Below are 23,148 nucleotides of genomic sequence, written 5' to 3'. Positions count from 1 at the left end.
GTGTTTAAAACGGCTCAAAGAACACATATTGATGACGTTATGAGGGGTGGAATACTAGGGCGACTGGAGGCTGGTCAAACACAGCAGGTCATAGCATGGGCCCTCAGAGTGCCACAAAGTGTGATCTCAAGATTATGGCAACGATTACAGCAGACAGGAAACGTGTCCAGGCGCTACAGTACGGCACGTCCGCAGTGTACAACACCACAAGAAGACCGATATCTCACAATCAGCGCCCGCAGACGGCCACGGAGTACTGCATGCAGCCTTGCTCGGGACCTTACCGCAGCCACTGGAACAGTTGTCTCCAGACACACAGTCTACAGACGACTGAAAAGACATGGTTTATTCGCCCGGAGACCTCCAAGGTGCATTCCACTGACCCCTGGTCACAGGAGAGCCCGTAAAGCCCTCTGTCAAGAACACAGTACATAGTCACTGGAACAGTGGTCGCAGGTTTTGTTCACGGACAAGTCCAGGTATGGTCTGAACAGTGATTCTCGCCGGGTTTCCATCTGGCGTGAACCAGGAACCAGATACCAACCCTTTAATGTCCTTTAAAGGGACCTGTATGGAGCTCGTGTGTTGATGGTGTGGGGTGGGATTATGATTGGTGCACGTACATCCCTGCATGTCTTTGACAGAGAAGCTGTAACAGGTCAGGTGTATCAGGCACCAGTATGTCCGCCTTTTCAGGGGTGCAGTGGGTCTGGCCTTCCTCTTGATGGATGATAACGCACGACCCCACCGAGCTGCCATCGTGGAGCAGTAACTTAAAACAGAAGATATCAGTCGAATGGAGTGGCCTGCCTGTTCTCCAGACCCAAATTCCCATCGAGCACGTCTGGGATGCTCCCGGTCGATGTATCGCTGCACGTCTTCTCTACGAGACTTCAAGAGCTCCGACAAGCACTAGTGCAAGAATGGGAGGTTATACCCCAGCAGCTGCTCGACTACCTGATCCAGAATATGTCAACACGGTTGTACGGCCTGTGTACGTGTATATCCCATATTGATGTCGGGGTACATGCACAGGAAACAGTGGTGTTTTGTAGCACATGTGTTTTGTCAACTTATCACCAATACCGTGGACATACAGATCTGTGTCATGTGTGTTCCCTATGTGCCTATGCTGTTAGCGCCAGTTTTGTGTAGTGCCATGTTGTGTGGCACCACATTCTGCAATTATCCTTAATTTATGAGCATGAGTGTGTTTGCCGCTCTTATTCTTGAATCTGTTGAAGTAATACATGCTCCTATTTCTGAAGTGATTTTATCCAGTGTAATATGATACTCCATTGCGGAGGGTGGGGGGGAGGAGCTATAGCCGCCCCCCCCTCCTCCCCCATGCCATCGTCCCTGTTGTCACTGGAGGTACGACGACTGTGCTCGGATATATACGTCGCTAACGGTTAAAGGGGTAATGGAGGAGATACCTAAGACTCATTGCGGGTCCTTACTAACCGCGAGAAACTGTTACAGAGACGCTCATCAATCTCCAGTGGCATGTGCTGACAGAGAGGCGTTGTGCGTCGTGTAGATGTTTACTGACGAGAAAGTAGGTATCATTTACTCTCACATGCGTCTCGGGAAATTACCACAACGAGAAAATTCAGAGGAAGTAGAGCGAACATGAAAGATTACTGTCAGTCATTCTTCCCGCTGCACCTCTCGCGACTGGAACAGCAACTTGCGTATGTGTCAATAGTAAGACGGCAAGAACCCTCCACTACACACCATAAGCTTTCTCGCGGAGTGTATGTGTAGATGTAATGTGTAGAATCGATTCCGCTGCGTTACCCGGTGCAGTAAAGGCACCAGTTCAGAAATTCGCCAGTCTGTAGGCAGGTCTCACTTTTGTGTAAAATACGCTGATCGGAGTGTGATGGTTTACGTGAGACTGGAAACTTCCAGATGCTGATACGCTTGTAGATACATCTGCCAGGGTCGCGGCAGCCCGGCAGAGATAACGGGAGCGCGAAACGCCTCACGCCTGGCTGGCTTCAGTCACGCACGCACTTCGCCCGCCACAGATTGGCCTTGAGAGACGGGCCGGTGAAAACAACCATCCACTAGGGGCGGGATACAGGCGCAGCCTCCAGGGGCCGGCGCATGAAAGTAAAATACTGCTCACCGACTTGACGGAGAACCACAAGAAGTTTTCTTGTTGATGTTGTGGTCTTCAGTCCAAACACTGGTTTGATGCAGTTCTCCATGCTACTCTATCCTGTGCTAGCTTCTTCATCTCCGAGTAACTACTGCAATGTACATTCCTCTGAATCTGCTTAGTGTATTCATCTCTTGGTCTCCCCTTGCGATTTTTACCCTCCATGCTTCCGTCCAGTACTGAATTGGTGATACCCCGATGTCTCAGAAAGTGTCCTAACAACCGATCCCTTCTTCTAGTCAGGTTGTACCACAAACTTCTCTTCTTCCCGGTTCTATTCAGTACCTCCTCATTAGTTACGTGATCCACCCATCTAATCTTCAGCATTCTTCTGTAGCACCACATTTCAAAAGCTTCTGTTCTCTTCTTATCTAGACTGTTTATCATCCATGTATCACTTTCATACACGTCTATATTCAATACAAATACTTTCAGAAGGGACTTCCTGACACTTAAATATGTACTCGATGTTAACAGATTTCTCTTCTTCGGACATGCTTTTCTTGCCATTGCCAGTCTACATTTTATATCCTCCCCGCTTCTACCATAACCAGTTATTTTGCTTCTCAAACAGCAGAACTCATCTCATTTGAATTTGCTGCTCCTTGTGTTTACCGTGTTTGCAGTTAATATTGTAGGATTAATTCCGCCAGTTACTCAAAACGCTGTTTTTTTTTTTTAAGTTCCAAAACATGTTTTAGCAGCACTGTGCTATCATCAGTGGGTTTCCGTTTTATTTAATCTGCAATGTAAAAATTTTTACTAATGATTACAAAATTATGTGGATATTTAGTTTAAACAATAAATCGTTTCTTTTTGTTAATACCTTTACACTTGGTGAGTATGATTTTTCAGGACCACTTGTCTATTATTTATTAGAGGTAGCTTGCCATCTGCGACCAAATGATATTGATAAGAAATTTTGTTGGGAGTTAACCTATCATATAAACGTAATTTCGCGTCTATATTTGTTTTTACTTGTGTTTTCGTGTGGTAAGCCCTTTTATTTTCAGCACCATGGTTAGGTGTTGCGATGCACACGTAAATATAACACATATTTTCACAAATAAGGTCGTAAAAGCTCTTTGCACTTCACCAAAATTCACTCCCAGAAATTTCCCCTCTCCCCCTCACCCGCCCCCCCTCCCCCCCAGAAAATTTTTTTAAGCTCTTACATGTGTGCTCTTCAGCCATTAGATATTATATATTGTTTACTATGGCTGGCGAATCTTCTGGATTTTGGGCACAGTATGAGGGACTTAGACTACAAACTTCAACATGCAGGTGTGCCAACATCTTACAGCTAAGAGAGCTCACTGCGCTGGACCTGTTGGGTGAACGCGCAAAAAATTGCATGTCAAGATGGTTTCGGTTTGAATGTTTTTGAAGCTGCCATATAAGTCGAAAAGGTAGTTCCCTTCTTTCACATCCCTAACTCTGCCCAAGACACATTCGCCTTTTTTTTCAATGAAAGGAGTATTTTTCCTTCTGGTTCCGAACTCTAACTGTACCGTAATTTCGACATTCGACCGCCATATTCTGGCAACCGATTTAAATTTTTGTTGACTCGGGTGACGGCTAATCCGGTATAGATTTTTCATTGTGTTTCGAATCATGTTGCTTATGTCGTGGCAATGGATAAAGCTTCCATAAAACAGCAGGACGACGATAAATTAGACGTGTTTGTCTACCTTCTTACAAAATTTGAACAGATTCCCACAAGTTCAAAACACGGAAGTGGCGAGCGCAAAAACAGTCACAAAAAACGTGTATTTTGCACGTAAAATCCGAATGACGGTAAATTTTTAAAGTAAACTTTCAATTTTGTCGTAAGAATACATTTTTTATTTGTTTGAATCACTTTAAAACATTTTCGCGCTTTCAGTTCACGTAAGAATGAATTTTACATGCTACATTTAGCTCGACTATAAACCATCCTATCTCGAGAACGGATAAAGAGCATTCGATAAAAATCTTGTTTTTACTTTATCCGTTTATATACCTCAGTGAAAAGCTTGAACAGATTCGTACATGTTTAAACTATACAAATGGCGGTCTTCGTAAACTTTCCAGAAAACCTGTTTTTTGCATGTACACTATGTAATCAAAAGTATCCGGACACCTAGATGAAAATGACTTACAAATTCGTTGCTTCTTCCATCGATAATGCTGGAATTCAACATGGTGTTGACCCACGCTTATGCTTGATGACAGCTTCCACTCCCGCAGGCATACGTTCAGTCAGGTGCTGGAAGGTTTCTTGGGGAACGGCGGCCCATTCTTCACGGAGTGTTGCACTGAGGAGGGGTATCGATGTCGGTCGGTGAGGTCTGGCACGAAGTCGGCGTTCCAAAACAGCCCAAAGGTGTTCTATAGGATTCAGGTCAGCACTCTGTGCAGGCCAATCCATTACAGAGATGTTATTGACGTGTAACCAAAAATATGGCTCTGAGCACTATGCGACTTAACTTCTGAGGTCATCAGTTCCCTAGAACTTAGAACTACTTTAAACCTAACTAACCTAAGGACATCACACACATCTACGCTCTAGGCAGAATTCGAACCTGCGACCGTAGTGGTCGCGCGGTTCCAGACTGTAGCGCCTAGAACCGCTCGTCCACCCCGACCGGCGACGTGTAACCACTCCACCACACGCCGTGCATTATGAACAGGTGCTCGATCGTGCTGAAAGATGCAATCGCCATCCCCGAATTGCTCTTCAACAGTGGCAAGCAAGAACGTGCTTAAAACGTCAATGTAGGCCTGTGCTGTGATAGTGCCACGCAAAACAACAAGGGGTGCAAGCCCCCTCCATATAGCACAGTTACTGCCTGCAGAAATGATGTCACTTCAGTGCATGCACAGTTGCACACAGACAGCTACTCTTCCTTGAGTGGATCATGTTGTTGTTGTTGCTGTGGTCTTCAGTCCTGAGACTGGTTTGATGCAGCTCTCCATGCTACTCTATTCTGTGCAAGCTGCTTCATCTTCAAGTATGTACTGCAGCCAACATCCGTCTGAATCTGCTTAGTGTATTCATCTCTTGGTCTCACTCTACGACTTTTACCCTCCACGCTGCCCTCCAGTACTAAATTGGTGATCCCTTGATGCCTCAGAACATGTCCTACCAACCGATCCCCTCTTCTAGTCAAGTTGCGCCACAAACTCCTCTTCTCCCCAATTCTATTCAATACCTCCTCATTAGTTATGTGATCTACCCATCTAATCTTCAGCATTCTTCTGTAGCACCACATTTCGAAACCTTCTATTCTCTCTTGTCTAAACTATTTATCGTTCACGTTTCATTTCCATACATGGCTACACTCCGTACAAATACTTTGAGAAACGACTTCATGACACTTAAATCCATACTCGGTATTAACAAATTTCTCTTCTTCAGAAACGCTTTCCTTGCCATTGCCAGTCTACATTTTATATCCTCTCTACTTCGACCATCATCAGTTATTTTACTCCCTAAATAGCAAAACTCCTTTTAAGTGTCTCATTTCCTATTCTAATTCCCTCAGGATCACCCAATTTAATTTGACTACATTCCATTATCCTCGTTTTGCTTTTGTTGATGTTCATCTTATATCCTCCTTTCAAGACACTGTCAATTGCGTTCAACTGCCATTGCGTTCAACTGCTCTTCCAAGTCCTTTGCTGTCTGTGGCAGAATAGCAATGTCATCGGCGAACCTCAAAATTTTTATTTCTTCTCCATGGACTTTAATACCTACTCCGAATTTTTCTTTTGTTTCCTTTACTTCTTGCTCAATATACAGATTGTGGACCATAGTGTGGCTAAAATCATTTCAACTCTCGACACAGCAGTTTCCAGTTAGTGGAGAGAGCGCTAGAAAACATGCTTTTGTTCATTTTGTTTGCATACCAGCATGCATTCAAAGAAAAATAGTGTAATTACAGTGCAGTTTCGAGCTCGCATTCGGAGATAAATGGCATAATTTTAGTGCTATATTTACAGTGTGCTGTAGCACATTAGCACATGATCAGTGGTCACACTGACACAAAGGCATAAAGGGCAGGTGTATATGGTATTCCTCCTGAACACTCTGCCTCCTTTGGTGGAGAATGTACCTTTAGGAATTCACAAGTAACATTGATGATGCACGATAGACCACAAGCCCACTTCGGAACATCCTTCATCAACCCCTCATCAACATCTTCCCCAGGAAGAGTTCCTTGTTCATGGCCCCTCGGTCACTGGACGTACACCCCCTCGAATTTTACATGTGAGGGATGCGAACAGTGTTGTGTGTGCTGAACCAGTTCTGATGTGAAAGTACTAGAAATTTTTAACATCATGCAGCGCGTCAGCAACCGTATATGTATAGAAAATAAACAATTTTTTTCAGCCTTCATTTGCAAGGTAATTTTTTACTCGTTTACCTAGGTTTCGATTCCATTAATGGAATCTTCTTCAGAACAAAAATTAAATTATTTTAAGAGCCAAACACTGGCCATGTCACAGATTAAAAAACATAATCTTATGATTATGCGTCTTTATTGTTTTAATTTTTAATCTGTGACATGGCCAGTGTTTGGCTCTTAAAATAATTTAATTTTTGTTCTGAAGAAGATTCCATTAATGGAATCGAAACCTAGGTAAACGAGTAAAATTTTACCTTGCAACTGAAGGCTGAAAAAAATTGTTTATTTTCTAAAGTACTAGAACTGTGTGTCTTTATTGTTGTCTATGTTGCTAACTGGCTGCAACCTAGAGCGTCCAAAAGAATGAGGCAATGCACGATGCGACTTGTGAATGCTTGCATTGTGACTCACTTTGACGATCTCTTGTAACTTAGAAGAAACTAATACTATGTAATATATAATGTACATTGAAGAGCCAAAGAAACTGGACAACTGTCTAATATCGTGTAGGGCACCCGCGAGCTCGCAGAATTGCCGCAACACGACGTGGCATGGACTTGACTAATGTCGGAAGTAGTGCTGCAGGGAACTGACACACTGAATCCTGCGGGGCTGTCCATAAATCCGTAAGATTATGATGGGGTAGAGATCTCTTCTGAACGGCGCATTGCAAGCCATTCCAGATATTCTCAATAATGTTCATGTTTAGGGAGTTTGGTGGCCAGTGGAAGTATTTAAACGCATAAGAGTGTTCATGAAGCCACGCTGTACCAATTCTGGACGAGGGGGGGGGGGGGTCGCATTGTCCTGATGGAAATTGCCCATGTCCATTGGAATGCACAATGGAAATGAATAGATGCAGATGATCAGACATGATGCTTACGTACGTGTCACCTGTCAGACTCATATCTAGATGCATCAGGGGTCCCATATAGCTCCAACTTCACACGCCCCAGATAATTACAAAGCCTCCACCAGCTTGAACAGAAGCCTGCTGACATACAGGGTCCATGGATTGATGAAATTGTCTCCATACCCGTGCAAGTGCATCCGTTTGATACAATTTGAAACGAGACTCGTTCGACCAGGCAACATGTTTCCGGTCAACAACAGTCCAATGTCTGTGCTGCCAACTGGCTGCAACCTGGAGCGTCCGAAAGAGTGAGGCAATCCAGGCCTGTTGACAGGCCCAGGCGACGCATAAAGCTTTGTGTCGTACATCAAGGTTACATGAGTGAGCCTTCGGCTCTGAAAGCCCAGTCGACCGCTGTGGCCCAGCGGATCTGGGCGCTTCAGTCCAGAGCCGCACTGCTGATACGGCCGCAGGTTCGACTCGTGCCTCGGGCATGGATGTGTGTGATGTCTTTAGGTTAGTTACGTTTAAGTAGTTCTAAGTCTAGGGGACTAGTGACTTCAGATGTTAAGTCCCATAGTGCTTAGAGTCATTTGAACCATCTGAAAGCCCGTATCGATGATGTTTCGTTGAATGGTTCGCACACTGACACATTTTTGTGCCCCTGTTACGTCTGCCACAGACGGCCCCTGCTAGGCAGGCTACACTCAAGACACCCCTGTGTACAATATAACATACACAAGCACTTGCAGGCGGAACCAAGAGGAAAACAATTCTTCAAAACAAACAGAACTTGCTAGAGACTAATGCGAACCTTTTTCGGCAGAGGTCGCCTCACAGATACAGGGAAAGTTGGAGTACTCCACCGGCCTCCGCCGGCTTTATAAGGCCAGTGCAGCAGCAGTACAGCCAGTTCATCACCGAGCTACGACCAGCTCTGACAGTCCTCACCAACACTCTTGATGAATGGTTTTCTACAAGTTATTTGTTTTTGTGTATATAGTGATTGTTCGAGAAGTGTATTGCGGTTTCAATAAACGAGTGTTCTACAATACTGAGTATTCTCCAGCCCCAGTATTGAAATTTGCGGTAATTTGCGGAATGGTTGCACTTCTGTCATGTTGAACGATTCTATTCAATAGTCGTTGGTCCCGTTGTTGCAGGATCTTTTTTTAGCCGCAGCAGTGCCGGAGATTTGATCTTTTACCAGACTCTTGATATTCACGGTGCACTCGTGGTCATATGGGAAAACCCCACTTCATCGCAACCTTGGAGATGCTGTGTCCCATCGCTCGTGCACAGACTATAATACCACGTTCAAACTCAGTTAGATCTTGATAGCCTGCCATTGAATCAACAGTAACCGAGGTAACAATTGCACCGGACACTTGTTGTTTTATATAGGCGTTGGCGATCTCAGCACCGTATTGTACCTGTTTACATATCTCTGTATTTGGATACGCATGCCTATCCGAGTTACTTTGGCGCTTCAGTGTAGAAAGTCCATTTCTCTTAGGGTGAAGTGTAACTCAGTAATAGCTCTGCTTTCAAGCTACTGACCTATTCACGTAGGAACCACCAGCTTCCCAAAATAAGACAGCCGGTGCCTCTAGTGTACACGCTTGCATCCTCCTCGCGCAGGTGACATAGACGTGCAGGGGGGCAAGAACTGGTCGGTGCGCGTCTTCAACTGGGTGCTGGTACGGCGCAACCCGGCGACTGGCCAGGTGGAGGTGAAGCTGCAGGTCCCGGGACTCTTCTCCTCCCCTGCTGGCGGCAGCGGCGACTACGATGACGACGTCGACGCGAGCGACAGCGGACGCGAAGCGAGATCGACGCGCCTCGAAGAAGGTAAGTAGCTGACGATCTGGACTGAGCTGCCAAGGTCGGAACTTTATAATTGGAGGCTATTGTCAGAAACTTCACAGGTCACTAAACCAACATATCCACCACTGAACCCTAGCACGCCACAACAACAGTCTGACTCCATACAAAGGACGCTCTCGCTGCGATATGACTTTCTAAAAACTCCTTATGCTGCTAGCTATGTCAAGCGGTTATGTATTGTTGTGGTCTTCAGTCCGAAGACTGGTTTGATCGCAGTTCTCCATAATAGTCTATACTTTCCAAACCTCTTCATCTTTGCATAATGAATGAAGCCACTTCTATTTCAACTTGCCTTCTACAGTCGAGCATTTGTCCACCTCTACACTTTTTACTCCCCACCCCTCCTTCCATTAAAAATTGATAATACCTTGTTACTTCAGCAAGAATCCTACCAACGATTCTATTCTTTTAGTCAACTTATGCAATAATTCCTTTTTTCCCCTACGCGATTCTACTATAGAAAATTATTTCAAAAGTTTATATTCTCTTCGGCTACAGAAAAGAGAAGGGAGATGAGAGAGAAGTGGCTATCTGACAGGGAGAATGAGCAGAAAAGGGAACATTTTATCAACATCAGAAGGAAGACAAAGCGAATCCTAAGAACAGAGAAGAGAATATATCTAACCAGTTTGCTAGAACAAGTTGAGGCACAGAGCCAAAACAAGAACTCAAGGCAATTCTTCCAGTACATAAAAAATCAGAAACGTGGATGTCAGGGCACAACTTTTTTCATTAGAGATAAGAACGGCAACTTGATAAATGACAAGGAAAGAATTGTGGAAAGATGAAAAGGATACTTCTCAGAACTGTTGAATCGCCCAGACCAAGATGGTATATTACCTGCAAACACTACGGAGGAAAGGAAAGATGAAGAAGAATGGGAAGTTAGTGAAGAAGACGTAAAAATCGCAATCAAAGGACTCAGAAACAACAAAGCCCCAAGGGAGGACGGAATAACATCAGAATTAATCAACGAGGGAGGTGAGAGCTTACACTCAGAGATATATAAACTGATCCAGTTGATATGGGAGAAGGAGACACTGCCAGAAGAATGGAAATTGGCTATAATATGCCCAATATACAAGAAGGGAAGCAAAATAGAATGCCGTAACTACAGAGGAATCAGCTTGTTGAATGGAACGTATAAGGTGCTATCCATCATTATCCTCAGAAAATTGCAACCATTCATAGAGAACAACATACAGGAGTACCAAGCTGGCTTTCGACCAAACCCTTCGACAATAGATCACATTTTCACACTAAGACAATTGTTTGAAAAACATTGGGAATATGATAAAGATATCTACAGCGTGTTCGTCAATCTTCAACGTACATACGACAGCATCCATAGGAATAGCCTATACAATGCAATGCGGGACTTCAGAATCCCTGAGAAGCTAGTGAGAATGGTGCAAGCTTGTACGGCAGGGTCAAAGGCAGCAGTACGTTTCTGAGGCGCCACATCAGAAACATTCGAGATTGAGACAGCCTCAGACAAGGGGATGTTCTCTCATGTGTTCTGTTGAATGTCACCTTAGAGAAAATAATAAAAGAGTGTAGGCAACAGGAGTGGACTGGAGTAGAGATGGACGGTAACTTCAATTGTCTCGTATATGCAGATGACATAGTGCTATTAAGTGAATCAAAGCACGAGTTGAAAGAAATGTACCAGAAAATGGACAATAATGCACAGAAGGTAGGACTCAAAGTGAATCGAGACAAAACAGAGTTCATGCAATTAGGAAGAAGACAAGATCAGGTAGAATTTCTTGAGATAGATGGCAAGAGGTTCAAGAGAGTAGACCAGTTCAAATACTTGGGATCTTGGTTTACTACAGACAACAACATAAAAATGGACATCAAGGAAAGAATAGAAGTGGGAACGAAACGCATGCATTCCCTGAGAGAGACGCTTGGCTCCAAATCGATTGGAGTGAACATTAAGATGAAAATCTACAACACAATGATATACCCAGCAGTAATGTACGGTTCAGAAACACGGTGCATGACTAAGCGAGAAAGGGAAAAACTATTAATATTTGAAAGAAGAGTAATGAGGAAAATAAGGGGACCAATTTTAGATAACGGAGAATGGAGGAGGAGGAAAAACGAGGAAATCTACCTTCTGATCCGACAACCAACTATCCTACAGAAGATAAAGAGCAAAAGAATACATGCGACAACCAACTATTCTACAGAAGATAAAGAGCAAAAGAATACAATGGGTGGGCCATGTAGCCCGTATGCCAGATGGAAGACAGGCGAAGGTGGCACTAGCGGGGAAACCAAACACCAAACGCCCCATTGGACTACCAAGGTAGCGCTGGATGGACGACCTGGCGAAGGACCTAGCAGCCCTGGGAACTGAAGACACCTGGAGGAACTGGGCACAAAACAGGAAGGAATGGAGGCAGTTTGTCGAAGCAGCGCGTGGTCTGCAGGGCCTGTGATCGCTGAATATCGATCTATCTATATTCTCTTCTTGTCTGAAAGAGTATCCTCCTTGTTTCACTTCCACGGAAGGCTAAACTCCAGATAAATACCTTTAGAAAAGACTTTCCAACACTTAATGTAAAGTGGCTTAAGCTGTTAACAAATTCTTCTACTTCGCAAATGCTTTTCTTGCTATAGCCTCTCTCCACTGTATATCCTCTCTACTTCAGCCACCATCAGCTATTTTGCTGCCCACATAGCAAAATTCATCTACTACTTTCAGGGTCTCATTCCCTAATTTAATTCCCTCAGCATCACCTGATTTAATTCGAATACATTTCATTATTCTTGTTTTGCGTTTGTTGATGTTCATCTTATATACTCTTTTCAAGACACTGCCCATTCCATTCAACTGCCTTTCCTAGTTCTTTGCTGTCTCTGACAGAACTACAATGACAGCCGTAAACATCAATACTTTTATTTCTTATTCCTGAACTTTAATTCTTACTTCAAAATTTTCTTTTGTTTCCGTTATCGCTTGCTTAATGTACAGACTGAATAACAGTGAGAATATGCTACAATCTTGTCTCACTTCCTTCTCAACTACTGCTTTCGTTTCGTGTCCTTTTACTCTTATAACTGCAGTCTGGTTTCTGTACAAGTTTCAAATAACCTTTTACTACCTTCAGTATTTCTAAGATCTTATTCCACTCAACAGTGTCAAAAGTTTTTTCCTAAATTTACAAATGCTGTAAACATAGGGTTGCCTTCCTTCAGCACGTAGTCTAAAATAAGTCGTGGCGTTAGTATTGCCACGCATGTTGCTGAACTTTACCAAATTTTCTATTCTTCTGTGAATTATTATTGTCAGTATTTTGTAACCACCACTTACGAAACCGATGGTTCAGTAGTATTCACGCCTGTAGGTACCTCACTTCTTTGAAATTCGAATTCGTACATTCGTTTTGAAGTCGGAGGGTATTTCGCCTGTCTCATGCATTTTGCAGCGTACCAGGTGTAACAGTTCCGTCGTGACTGATTTCCAGGAGGATCTCAATAATTCCGAGAGAATGTCGCCCACTTCGGATGTACGCCAGGCACCTTGTTTCGAGTTAGGTTTTTCACTGCTCTGTCAAATTCTTCTCGCAGTATAATCTCTCCCATCTCTTCTTCGCCTACTCTCTCTTCTCTTTCTATAAGACTGTCCTAAAGTTTGTTTCCCTTATATACACCCTCTATATCTTCGTTACACCTTCCTCTTCTTTTCTTAGTACTGGCTTGCCACCTGAGCTCTTGATATTCATACAGCTGCATCTATGTTCTCCAAAAGCCTCGTAATTTACCTACAGGCGCCATGGTGGTGCTACAGAAAATGCTGAAGATTAGATGGGTATATCACGTAACTAATGAGGAAGTACTGAACAGAATTTGGGGAGAAAACAAATTTGTGGTACGACTTGACTATAAGAAGGGCTCTGTTGATAGGACACATTCTGAGACGTCATAAAATCACCAGTTTAGTGTGGAAGGAAGTCCGGAGCTAAAAACAGAAGATGGAGACCAAGAGATTAGCACAATAAGGAGATTCAGGTGGATGTAGGTTGCAGCAGTTACTCGGAGATGAAGAGGATCTCAGAGGATAGAGTAGCATGGAGAGCTGCAAAACCAGCCTTTGCACTGAAGACAGGAACAACAACAGAGGCGCCATTTATCTTTCTTCTAGTTACGCATGTTTCTGCAGCTTTTCATTTGCCATGTAACCTTTCTTCCTTAGCTATTTTGCATTTTCTATCACATTTATTTTTTAGACGTCTGCGTTACTTTTTGCGTGTTTCATTTGCTGCATTTTTATATTTTCGTCTTTCATCAATTAATTTCAGTATTTTATATGATATCCTGAGGATTTATATTAGGTCTGTGTTTTTACCAATGTGATCCTCTACTGCCTTCACTCTTTCATCTGTCGAAGCTGCCTGTACGTGTTCTGCTGTACTCCTTTCCCCCATTTCAGCCCAACTGTGGATAATGACATTTTTATTTCCTATCTTTATGCAGTTTCTCCGTTTCAGTCTACAGTTAATAAATAATAAATAATGATGAGAGATCACATATGACCTGTAAATATCTTAAAGTTTAAAATGTGGTTTCTAAAACTCTTTTTTACCGTTATACAGTGTGTGGTAACAAAGACGCACCACCCCATACATAAATATATCGATGTCGGGTTTTTACGAAATTTGAGCTGGGAATATGACAAATTTCCTGACGTTCACAGTTAACTTTTTATGACATCGACTTTGGTTGTTGTTGTTTCTTTAATGGAACTATATATTTTTTTCTGTGGTATTTGAAAGAAGCTTCTAAGAAAACTTCATCAACATATGTGTGGGACTTGATAAAATAGTGTCAAGATAACAGCGCCGGAAACCTCTGCCCGGCTGCCAGGAGAAGAGGTTCCACATACGTTTGCCCTAATGTGCCAAATGTAAGCAAAGCACGTAACTCTTGTACGGATCGTGTGTTTATTATCTGTAGCAAAAATGATGCACGTTGAATTTGATCTGGAGTTAACGGCAGCACAGACCCGGGTCATAAGGAAATTCAATCCTTCGGAGATCGTCGGTCTCTCCTAACAGACCTCTTCTCTTACTTTTCGCCACAGATAAAAATACAGAAGTTTCAAGTTTGATGAGTGTGCAGACCATTTTCGTTTCCTGAACGACCATTATAATGCTCTCCATATATCCTCTTGAGAGGGTCTGTCATTAAATCTACATCTACGACTACATCTACACATTGCAAACGACTGTGAATTGCATAGCAGAGGGTACGTCCCGTTGTACCAGTTATGAGGGTGTCTTCCCGTTCCATTCACGTATGGAGCAAGACAAGAACGATTCTTCCAACGCCTCTGAGCATACTGCAATTATTCTAAGCATGTGCTCGGGATCCCTATGTTAGCGATACGTAGGGGGCTGTAGAGTATTCGTAGAGTCATCACTTAAACCCGGTTCAAAAGGTTCAAATGGCTCTGAGCACTATGGGACACTTCTGAGGTCATTAGTCCCCTACACTTAGAACTGATGAAACCTAACCAACCTAAGCACATCACACACATCCATACCCGACGCAGGATTCGAACCTGCGACCGCAGCAGCAGCGCGGTTCCAGACTGAAGCGCCTAGAACCGCTCGGCCACAGCTTAAACCTGGTTCTTGAAACTTTATTAGTAGACGTTCTTGGGATAATTTGTCTCTAGGTTCAAGAGTCTGCCAGTTCAGTTTCTTCAGCATCTCTGTAACAGATTCCCACGGATCAAACAAGCCTGTGACCATTCGCGCAGCCCTTCTCTGTATACGTTTAGTATCCCCTGTGTGGGTCCCACACACTTGAGCAATATTGTAGAATGGATCGCACAAGTGATTTCTAAGCAATCTCCTTTGTAGAATGATTGCACTTCCCCAGTAATAAAACGAAATCTACCACCTGCTTTACCCACAATTTGCTCTATGTGGTCGTTCCATCTCATATCCCTATGAAGTGTTTCACCGAGGTATTTGTATAAGTTGGCCGATTCCAACAGTGACTCATTGATATTGTAGTCATCGGATACTACGTTTCTTTCGCTTTGTGAAGTACACAATTTTAGATTTCTGAACATTTAGAGCAAGTTGTCAATCTCTGCACAACTTTGAAATCTTATCAATATATGAATGAATATTTATGCATCTTTTTCATTATAGATACCTGCAGCATCTGTAAAAAGCCTAATGTTACTATTAATAATGCCTGCAAGGTCATCAATATACAACATCAACAGCAAGGGTGCCAACGCACTTCCCTGGGGAATACCCCATATTGCTTCTACATGTGACGATGACTCTCCACCCAAGATAACATGCTGCATACTCCCTACCAAAAAGTTTTCAATCCAGTCACAAATTTCGCTTGACAGCCCGTATGATTGTACTTTTGACAGTAAATGTAAGTGCAGAGTCAAATGGTTTTCGGAAATCAAGAAATATATGTCTACATAATAACTGCATCATGAAATGATGCCTCATGTTTTCTGCTAAGTAACTGCTCTCGAAACAGCATCCTACTAAAAAAAAGAAAGGAAGATGTAGTTATTGGGCTGAGCTGCATATCAAGCCGAGCTGTTAACTCGTTTCAAGTACAGCTGTGATGCGCCAGTAGGCAAAATACGAGGTTACTCATGTGTTTACTGGACTAGATTTCTGATTGGATTGAGTATTCCTTAGCAGATAGATTGCAACACGTCATTCTTAATGGGACGAAATTGACAACTGTGTAGGTAATTTCGAGAATACCACAGCATAATGTTACAAGTCCATTACTGTTTACAGTATACGGAGTGTCCCCCCTAAGAGTCTCCAGGAGCATTTCCTCTGGCGTTTCGGCAGGTATTTGCAGTTTCATTTTTTGCAGTGTGTAGCCGGAGTCAGCACAAACAGTTACAGCTCAACACGTCTTCCTTGCGACGACCAGTGTCGACGGAAAGTAAATTTCTTATATATACCATTACAAGGAAATTAATTTTTAATGCGGAACTTTACGTTCCCATCCTACAGGGCTGTCCCAAATTAGTCTAGCGCGGTATTTGTTTTATCGATGTGTGTTAGCAGGGACAGTAGAACACGAAGAGTAACCATTATGCCAACAGTGACAGCTACCCCCATGCAGCAGCGCTACTCAGTCACTACTGGAGTACTAGTTATTCTTCGTGTTCTACTGTCCCTACTAACGCATATCGATAAAACAAATATCGCACTAGAGTAATTTGGAACCGCTCTGTCGAATGGGCACATAGAGTCCTGCTTTTAAAAGTTTTGTAATGGGGTATAGACCAACGCTGTTCGTCGACACTGTGCGTCGCATGGAACACGTGATGGGTAGTATAGTTTGAGGGGGACTCTGGCTACACAGTGCGGAAAATGAAACTGCAAATGTCTGCCGAAAATCAGAGGAAATTCGCCTGGCAGCTCTTGGTAGAACACCCGTTTTACAAGTATACCGGGTGGTTATAGTTAACACACAGCTACTCATGGCGGTCCGGTGTCATCTCTAATTAGCGTATGTTGGTACATCTACGTCCACATGTATACTCCGCTAGCCACCAAGCGGTGTGTGGTGGAGGGCACAATTCGCGCCGAAGTCGTATTTTCCCACTTCTCTTCCACTCGCGGATCGCACGAGGGAAAAACGACTGTCTGAACGCCTCAATACGAGCTCTAATTTCCATTACTTTTGAATGGTGGTCATTGCGGGATTTGAAAGTTGGTGGTAATAATATATGCTCTACATCCTCGGCGAAGATCGGATTTCGGAATTTAGTGAGCAGCCCCTTCCGTTTAGCGCGTAGCCTATCTGCAAGTGTATCCCACTTCAAACTTTCTATTAAATTTGTAACGCTCTCGCGATAGCTAAATGTACCAGTCACGAATCTTGCTCCTATTCTTCGAACCTTCTCAATCTCTTGAATGAGACCCAACTGGTAAGGGTCCCATACAGACGAACAATACTCTATAACTGGACGAACTAACGTATTGTAAGCAATTTCCTTTGCTGAAGGACTGCATCGCTTCAGGATTCTACCAATTAACCGCAATCTAGAGTTCGCCTTGCCCGTTACTTGTGTAATCTGATCATTCCATTTGATATCATTTCGAATAGTCACACCCAGATACTTGACGGACGTTACTGCATCCAAAGACTGGGCATTTATTTTGTACTCGTACATTAATGGGGATTTTCACCTTGATATACGCAGTAGGTTACACTTACTAATATTGAGAGATTTATTTTCTACAAATCCTCATTGATTTGTTCACAACTTTCGTGTGATACTACTTTCCTATAGACTATAGAATCATAGGCAAACAGTGTAATGCCGCTGTGAATACCATCAACCAGATCGTTTATGTAAATCGTAAAAAGCGGCGGACCTATTACGCTGCCCTGGAGCACACCTGAAGTTACGCTTGTTTCTGTTGAAGTTACCGCATTCAGGACGACATACTGCTCTGTGTATTTTAGAAAACTTTCTATCCAACCGCATATGTCATCGGATAGACATGTGCCAATGCCTAATGCGGAACCGATTTACACGATGAAAAAAAAAGAAGTTCCCATTTTGGCGACCAGGTGCGAATCTGGCGTGGTGGATGAAAGAAAGACGTATAGAAATGTTTCCATGTGTAATGGAAAAGAAACGGGGCACAGGCGGAAAAGCTGACACAAATGAAAAAGGCATGATGCTTATTTTATTATTAACTGCCGCTTACCCAATTTCGCAATTTGTTCAGTACGAGCACCTTAGACGTCGGCGAGGTGCGGCATCCGTAAAACGACGTGATCAACAGTTGCTCGCGGTAATTTCGTTAGAATCCGAGCAGCGAATTTCTGTATCCTGGCCTTCAGAACAGGTAGAGACTGGACGTGACCCTGGTAAACTCGTTCAGAAGATATCCCTAAAGTCACATGGCTACAGATCAAGTGATCTTGCTAGCCACAGATCTGGAAAACCTCTGGAAATAACACGTTCGTGGAAGGTTACTTTTAGCAGATCTTTCACTGGGCGAGAGACCTAAGGTGTTGCCCCACCTTGCACGAAGACGGTGGTTTCCACAAAGACGCCGATACTGGAGCCTGTATAAAACAGACCGCACAACTTCCGTACTGTGGGCAGGAATTACATGCTGTACAAGGAGGATCCGCCAACGTACAAACGTCAGGCTACACTTCACAAGCCCTCTGGGACCGTGAATAAAGCTGTTTCTGAATCCACACCACACACACAGTCACATACGGCGAGTGCAGTGGCTCCCTCTGCACAACACGCGGTTTAACAGTACCCTAAATTCGGCAGTTCTTTGCAGTCACTGCACTCTGTAGTGTAAACTATGCTTCGTCACTCCACAGAATACTGCCCAGCCACATTTCATCCGTGCCAGAAACCGAGCAGGAAGTTCAGAACGTTTCTGCGGATCATGAGGTTTGTTGCTGCACCGTCTGGCTCTTTTTCTAGTACGAATGTAACACTGGCCGCAAAACGTCCCGTACTGTCGACCACGCGAGGGACAATTCTCTTGGCACTGCACGAACACTAGCACCACACGGGGCACTTGCTGCGTTGTCAGTTACAGCAACAACAACCTCGTCAGTAACTCCCACCGGAATAGAAGGCCTCCCTCTTCCAGCTGCCACACCAAGCTCACCTGAGTTTTCGAATTTCATTGTCATCTTCTTCAGACCATTCAGTGACGTCAGATCTTTCAGCTGGCGATACTCTCTCAATCCAACACTGTAACTGCTGCCGTTCACGTAAAACAACTTCACTAACGTCTTGTAAGAAAATGAAACGCTTACAGCCGTCCTTATGATTTTATTTCTTGTGTAGCTATCAGCTTCGGGCCTTGGCTGATGCCGAAAGAGTTGTCTCGATGCACATATACGCTGCATCAGTAGCCAACATAATTTGTTTACGCAGACTACCTGGAACTGGTAGCTACATAACAAGTATGACCATAAGGACGGCTGTGGGCGTCTCATTTTCTTAAAATAGTGAACAGCCCTGGTCCCCAAGACCTCCAGTCCAAAGCTTAGACATACAAAAATTTCACTAACAGCGCTCGGTCTCTCTTCTCGATAGCTCGATAGCCATACTATCCCTCACGTTACGCCTTGTCAAATGAGAGCGTGGATATGATACTGTGATTCAAACAGTGTACAGCGCCAAATTTGCATGGGGTGGCCACAGGTTGAACTAATTTTTTTTCCCAACGTAAATCGGTTCTGCATTAACGCAGTAGTATACCTAGCACGTTCCGCAGCCACACGATAATTACAACCCACACAGGACCTAAAGTTCGAAGCCGTAAGAGTTTTTTGCGGACGATGCCATTTTCTATAGGAAGGTTTCAACGCCACAAGACTTCAGCGAGATGCAGGAAGACGTGCAGAACATTGACCACTGTTGCAGTTACCGGCCGGCCGCGGTGGCTGAGCGGTTCTAGGCGTTTCAGTCCAGAACCACGCGGCTGCTACAGTCGCAGGTTCGAATCCTGCCTCGGGCATGGATGTGTGTGATGTCCTTATGTTATTTAGGTTTAAGTAGTTCTAAGTCTAGGGGACTGATGACCTCAGATGTTTAGTTTCTTTTTAAAAAAAAAAAATCTTATGGGACTTAACTGCTAAGGTCATCTGTCCCTAAGCTTACACACTACTAAACCTAAATTATCCTAAGGACAAACACACACACCCATGTCTCGAACCTCCGCCGGGATCAGCCGCACAGTCCATGACTGCAGCGCCCTAGACCGCTCGGCTAATCCCGCGCGGCAGATGTTCAGTCCCATAGTGCTTAGCGCCATTTGAATCATTTTTGCAATTACTGGCAGATGAACCCGAAAGTAAATAAATGTAACACATTGCGCATGAATAGGAAAAAAAAATTTCTAGTATTTAATTATGCGAAAAATCACTGGAAACTGTAACGACCGTAAAATGACTAGGAGCAATCGTCCCCGGAGCAATCCGAAGTGGAATGAGCAAATAAAATTAGTTGTGGGAGCAACAGATTCCGAACTGAGATTCGTTGGAAACCTATCCTCAAGAAATGTAATTCATTCGCGAAAGAAGTGGCGTACAGCACTCTTGTAAGACCGATTTCTGAGTATTTCTCATCTGTCTGGGACCCTTATCAGGTTGGATCAATAGAAGAAGAGCCAAGATCCAGAGTTTCGGGCCCTGTTCAATATGCGCAAGAGTGTTACTCAGACGATCGACAAACTCCAGTTCCAGACGCTATAACAGAGGCGTTGCGTATCACAGACATCTTTACCGTCGAAATTCCAAGAGCGTACGTTCGAAGAAGAGTTGGGCAACTTACACTGCCCCCCAAAAAAATGCAACATCCTCAAGGACAATTTCATTTTATTCACAAGTGATATAATAGGTAGTCAGTCGGTTAGGAGTATATGATAAGAAATTCAGACTAAACGAAACGCACATCTAACGGTAAAGGGTGACCAAACAGCCTCATCGGCAAACAATGTCTGTCCCTCTGACGACAAGACAGGCGTGTAAATTTGATTTTACATGCAAATGATCATAAAGGTGCCAAATGGCGCCCTGTGATAAATTGTTCCAAGCATCTTGCGCCTTTATTTGCAATATGATAGAGATTCGTGCAGACTCTGGAGAACGAGGAGGTTCTTGCTTCATCATGTCCCACATGTGTTTAACTGACGAGAGATCTGCAATCTTGCTGGCTATGGCAGTTGAGGTACACCACGAAGAGAACGTTGCGTCGCAGCTACCATGTGTACGTGCATTGTCGTGCTGAAAATTCACATCATCTTTCTGTCGAAGAAATGGCAGCAACGCGGGGCCAGTAGCGGTCAGTGGTTACTTCACCTGCATACTAATGCTGTGCAAGCCTCTTCATCTCCGAATAACCACTGCAACCCCATCCTTCTGAACATGTTTACTGTATTCATCTCTTTGTCTCTCTCAAAGGTTTTTACCCCCCACACTTCCCTCCAGTACTGAATTCATGATCCCATGGTGTCTTAGAATGTGTAATATCAACTGATCCCTCCTTCTGGTCAAGTTCTGCCACAAATTTCTGCCTCCCAAACTCCATCCAGTATCTACCTATACAATCTTCATCATTCTACTGTACAGACAAAGAACTTCAGAAAAGACTACATAATACTTAAATTTATATTCTACACTAAATTTCTCTCCTTCAGAAACGTTTTTCTTGTCATTACGTCTAAATTTTATATCCTCTCTACTTTGGCCATCATCAGTTATTTTCCTTCTCAAATAACGATACTCGTCTATTACTGTAAGTGTCTCGTTTCGTAATCAGGCACCACCTGATTTAATTCGACTACATTCCAGTATCCTTGGTTTACTTTTATTAATGTTCGCCCTATATCCTCCTTTCAAGACGATGTCCATTCCGTTCAGCTGCAAACGATCTGACAGAATTACTATGTCATCAGCAAACATCAAAGTTTTTATTTCTTATGCGTGAACTTTAATTCCGACTCCACAATTTTCTCTGTGTTCCCTTACTGCTTGCTCAATGTACAGACTCAGTAACATCTGGGATATCCTACAATCCTGTCTCACTCCCTTCTCAACCACTGTTTTCCTTTCATGCCCCTCGACTTCTGCCGTCTGGTTTCTGTACAAAAATATAGTCTTCATACAGTAACTAATCTGCGCATGCGTGCCGAGTATCTGCACCTCTTTCCCATCCATACGCGCCATAACGGAAACGTTTGTCCGCTTTATTTTTCTTTGTTCTTGTCTAAAGCACATCAGTAAATTTAAAATCCCTACTAATGTGAAATACGTCCAGTGATTCATCATTCATTTCTTGTGTGCAAAAGACGTAAAATTGGTCCGTAAGTGAAGTTTATGGAGAAAACACAATGAGCTATGGAATGTTAGTATGATAACAATACTAGTGTTCATTATGAACTGAGAAGTGGGGGATCATTTGTCGTCACTGAGGGTTAGATGCAGACAGTTGACGTAGGTCAAGAAAACAGACTCTTTACAGTTTCGTCCATATCTAATAAGTTTCCTCGTGTTTCAAGAAGCCGTCTTTATGAACACTTAAAATGACGGCGGTAGTGGCCACAGTAAGTAGGTGGCGAAAACGCTGACTGGGGACCACAAAACCATTCGAGTGGTCAGTGTTTTGGAAGTCCTTGAGCGATGAATTACCGACAGTTTAAAAATTTATGCCGAATCGTCACTAGAGACGAAACGTGGGTGCTTCGTATTAGACAATGGCGTCAAAAGGGCTCGATAACAATGTCTGGCAACCCATTCTGAGAACGGGATTCAGTAATTTGCCGCTCACTGTGAGAAGTGTCTTAATATTGGTAGAAACTATGTTGAAAAGCAAGTTACGGTATCAGTTTGCTTGTAAAGATAAAACTGAAACCCCGAGAGGCAAAATTACAATTTTTTTTTTTTTTGGCTAAATCAGACTGGCGTCGAGCTCATTTAATAGTGTTACACCAAATAAGGTATAATAGAACATAGTGTTCCGTTATAAAGTCGGTGTAATCGAACAAACAAAATGGTAGTAATTGTGAAATAGCAAGAGTCGAGGTTGTTCAGCTAACCAGTGATTTTGAAGCTCGAGTCGTCAGGTAATAGGCAGTTCGGCCACTTGCCATGACGGAAAACGTAACGGGTCACAGTCTGCAGTGCAGAATAATAGACTGAGGCACTTAAATCTGGTAATTCTGAGAAAACTACAGTCATCGATCTAAATCAGCACAAGGTTGGGGATTACACGACATAGCAAAATAATGGACCTCCGGCGGATTGTAGGTTGCGGCCAGGAGAAAAAGCAAAAATGGACC

General features: G+C 43.4%; 1 protein-coding gene across 2 annotated transcripts in view; it reads left to right on the top strand.

The window, feature by feature from the left end:
• LOC124789586 overlaps nt 1-23,148 on the top strand; it is a 209,561-nt gene that overhangs the window by 143,343 nt on the left and 43,070 nt on the right. For both annotated transcript variants that reach the window (XM_047256995.1, XM_047256994.1), the window contains one exon: nt 9,053-9,262. In XM_047256995.1, the coding sequence (XP_047112951.1) occupies nt 9,053-9,262 (210 nt within the window). The remainder of the gene's footprint in view (nt 1-9,052; nt 9,263-23,148) is intronic.

This window comes from Schistocerca piceifrons, chromosome 3 (genome assembly GCF_021461385.2).
Source record: "Schistocerca piceifrons isolate TAMUIC-IGC-003096 chromosome 3, iqSchPice1.1, whole genome shotgun sequence".
Classification (NCBI taxonomy): domain Eukaryota; kingdom Metazoa; phylum Arthropoda; class Insecta; order Orthoptera; family Acrididae; genus Schistocerca; species Schistocerca piceifrons.
The sequence above is the reverse complement of the archived record's forward strand: the minus strand, read 5'-3'. Positions and strand labels throughout refer to the sequence as shown.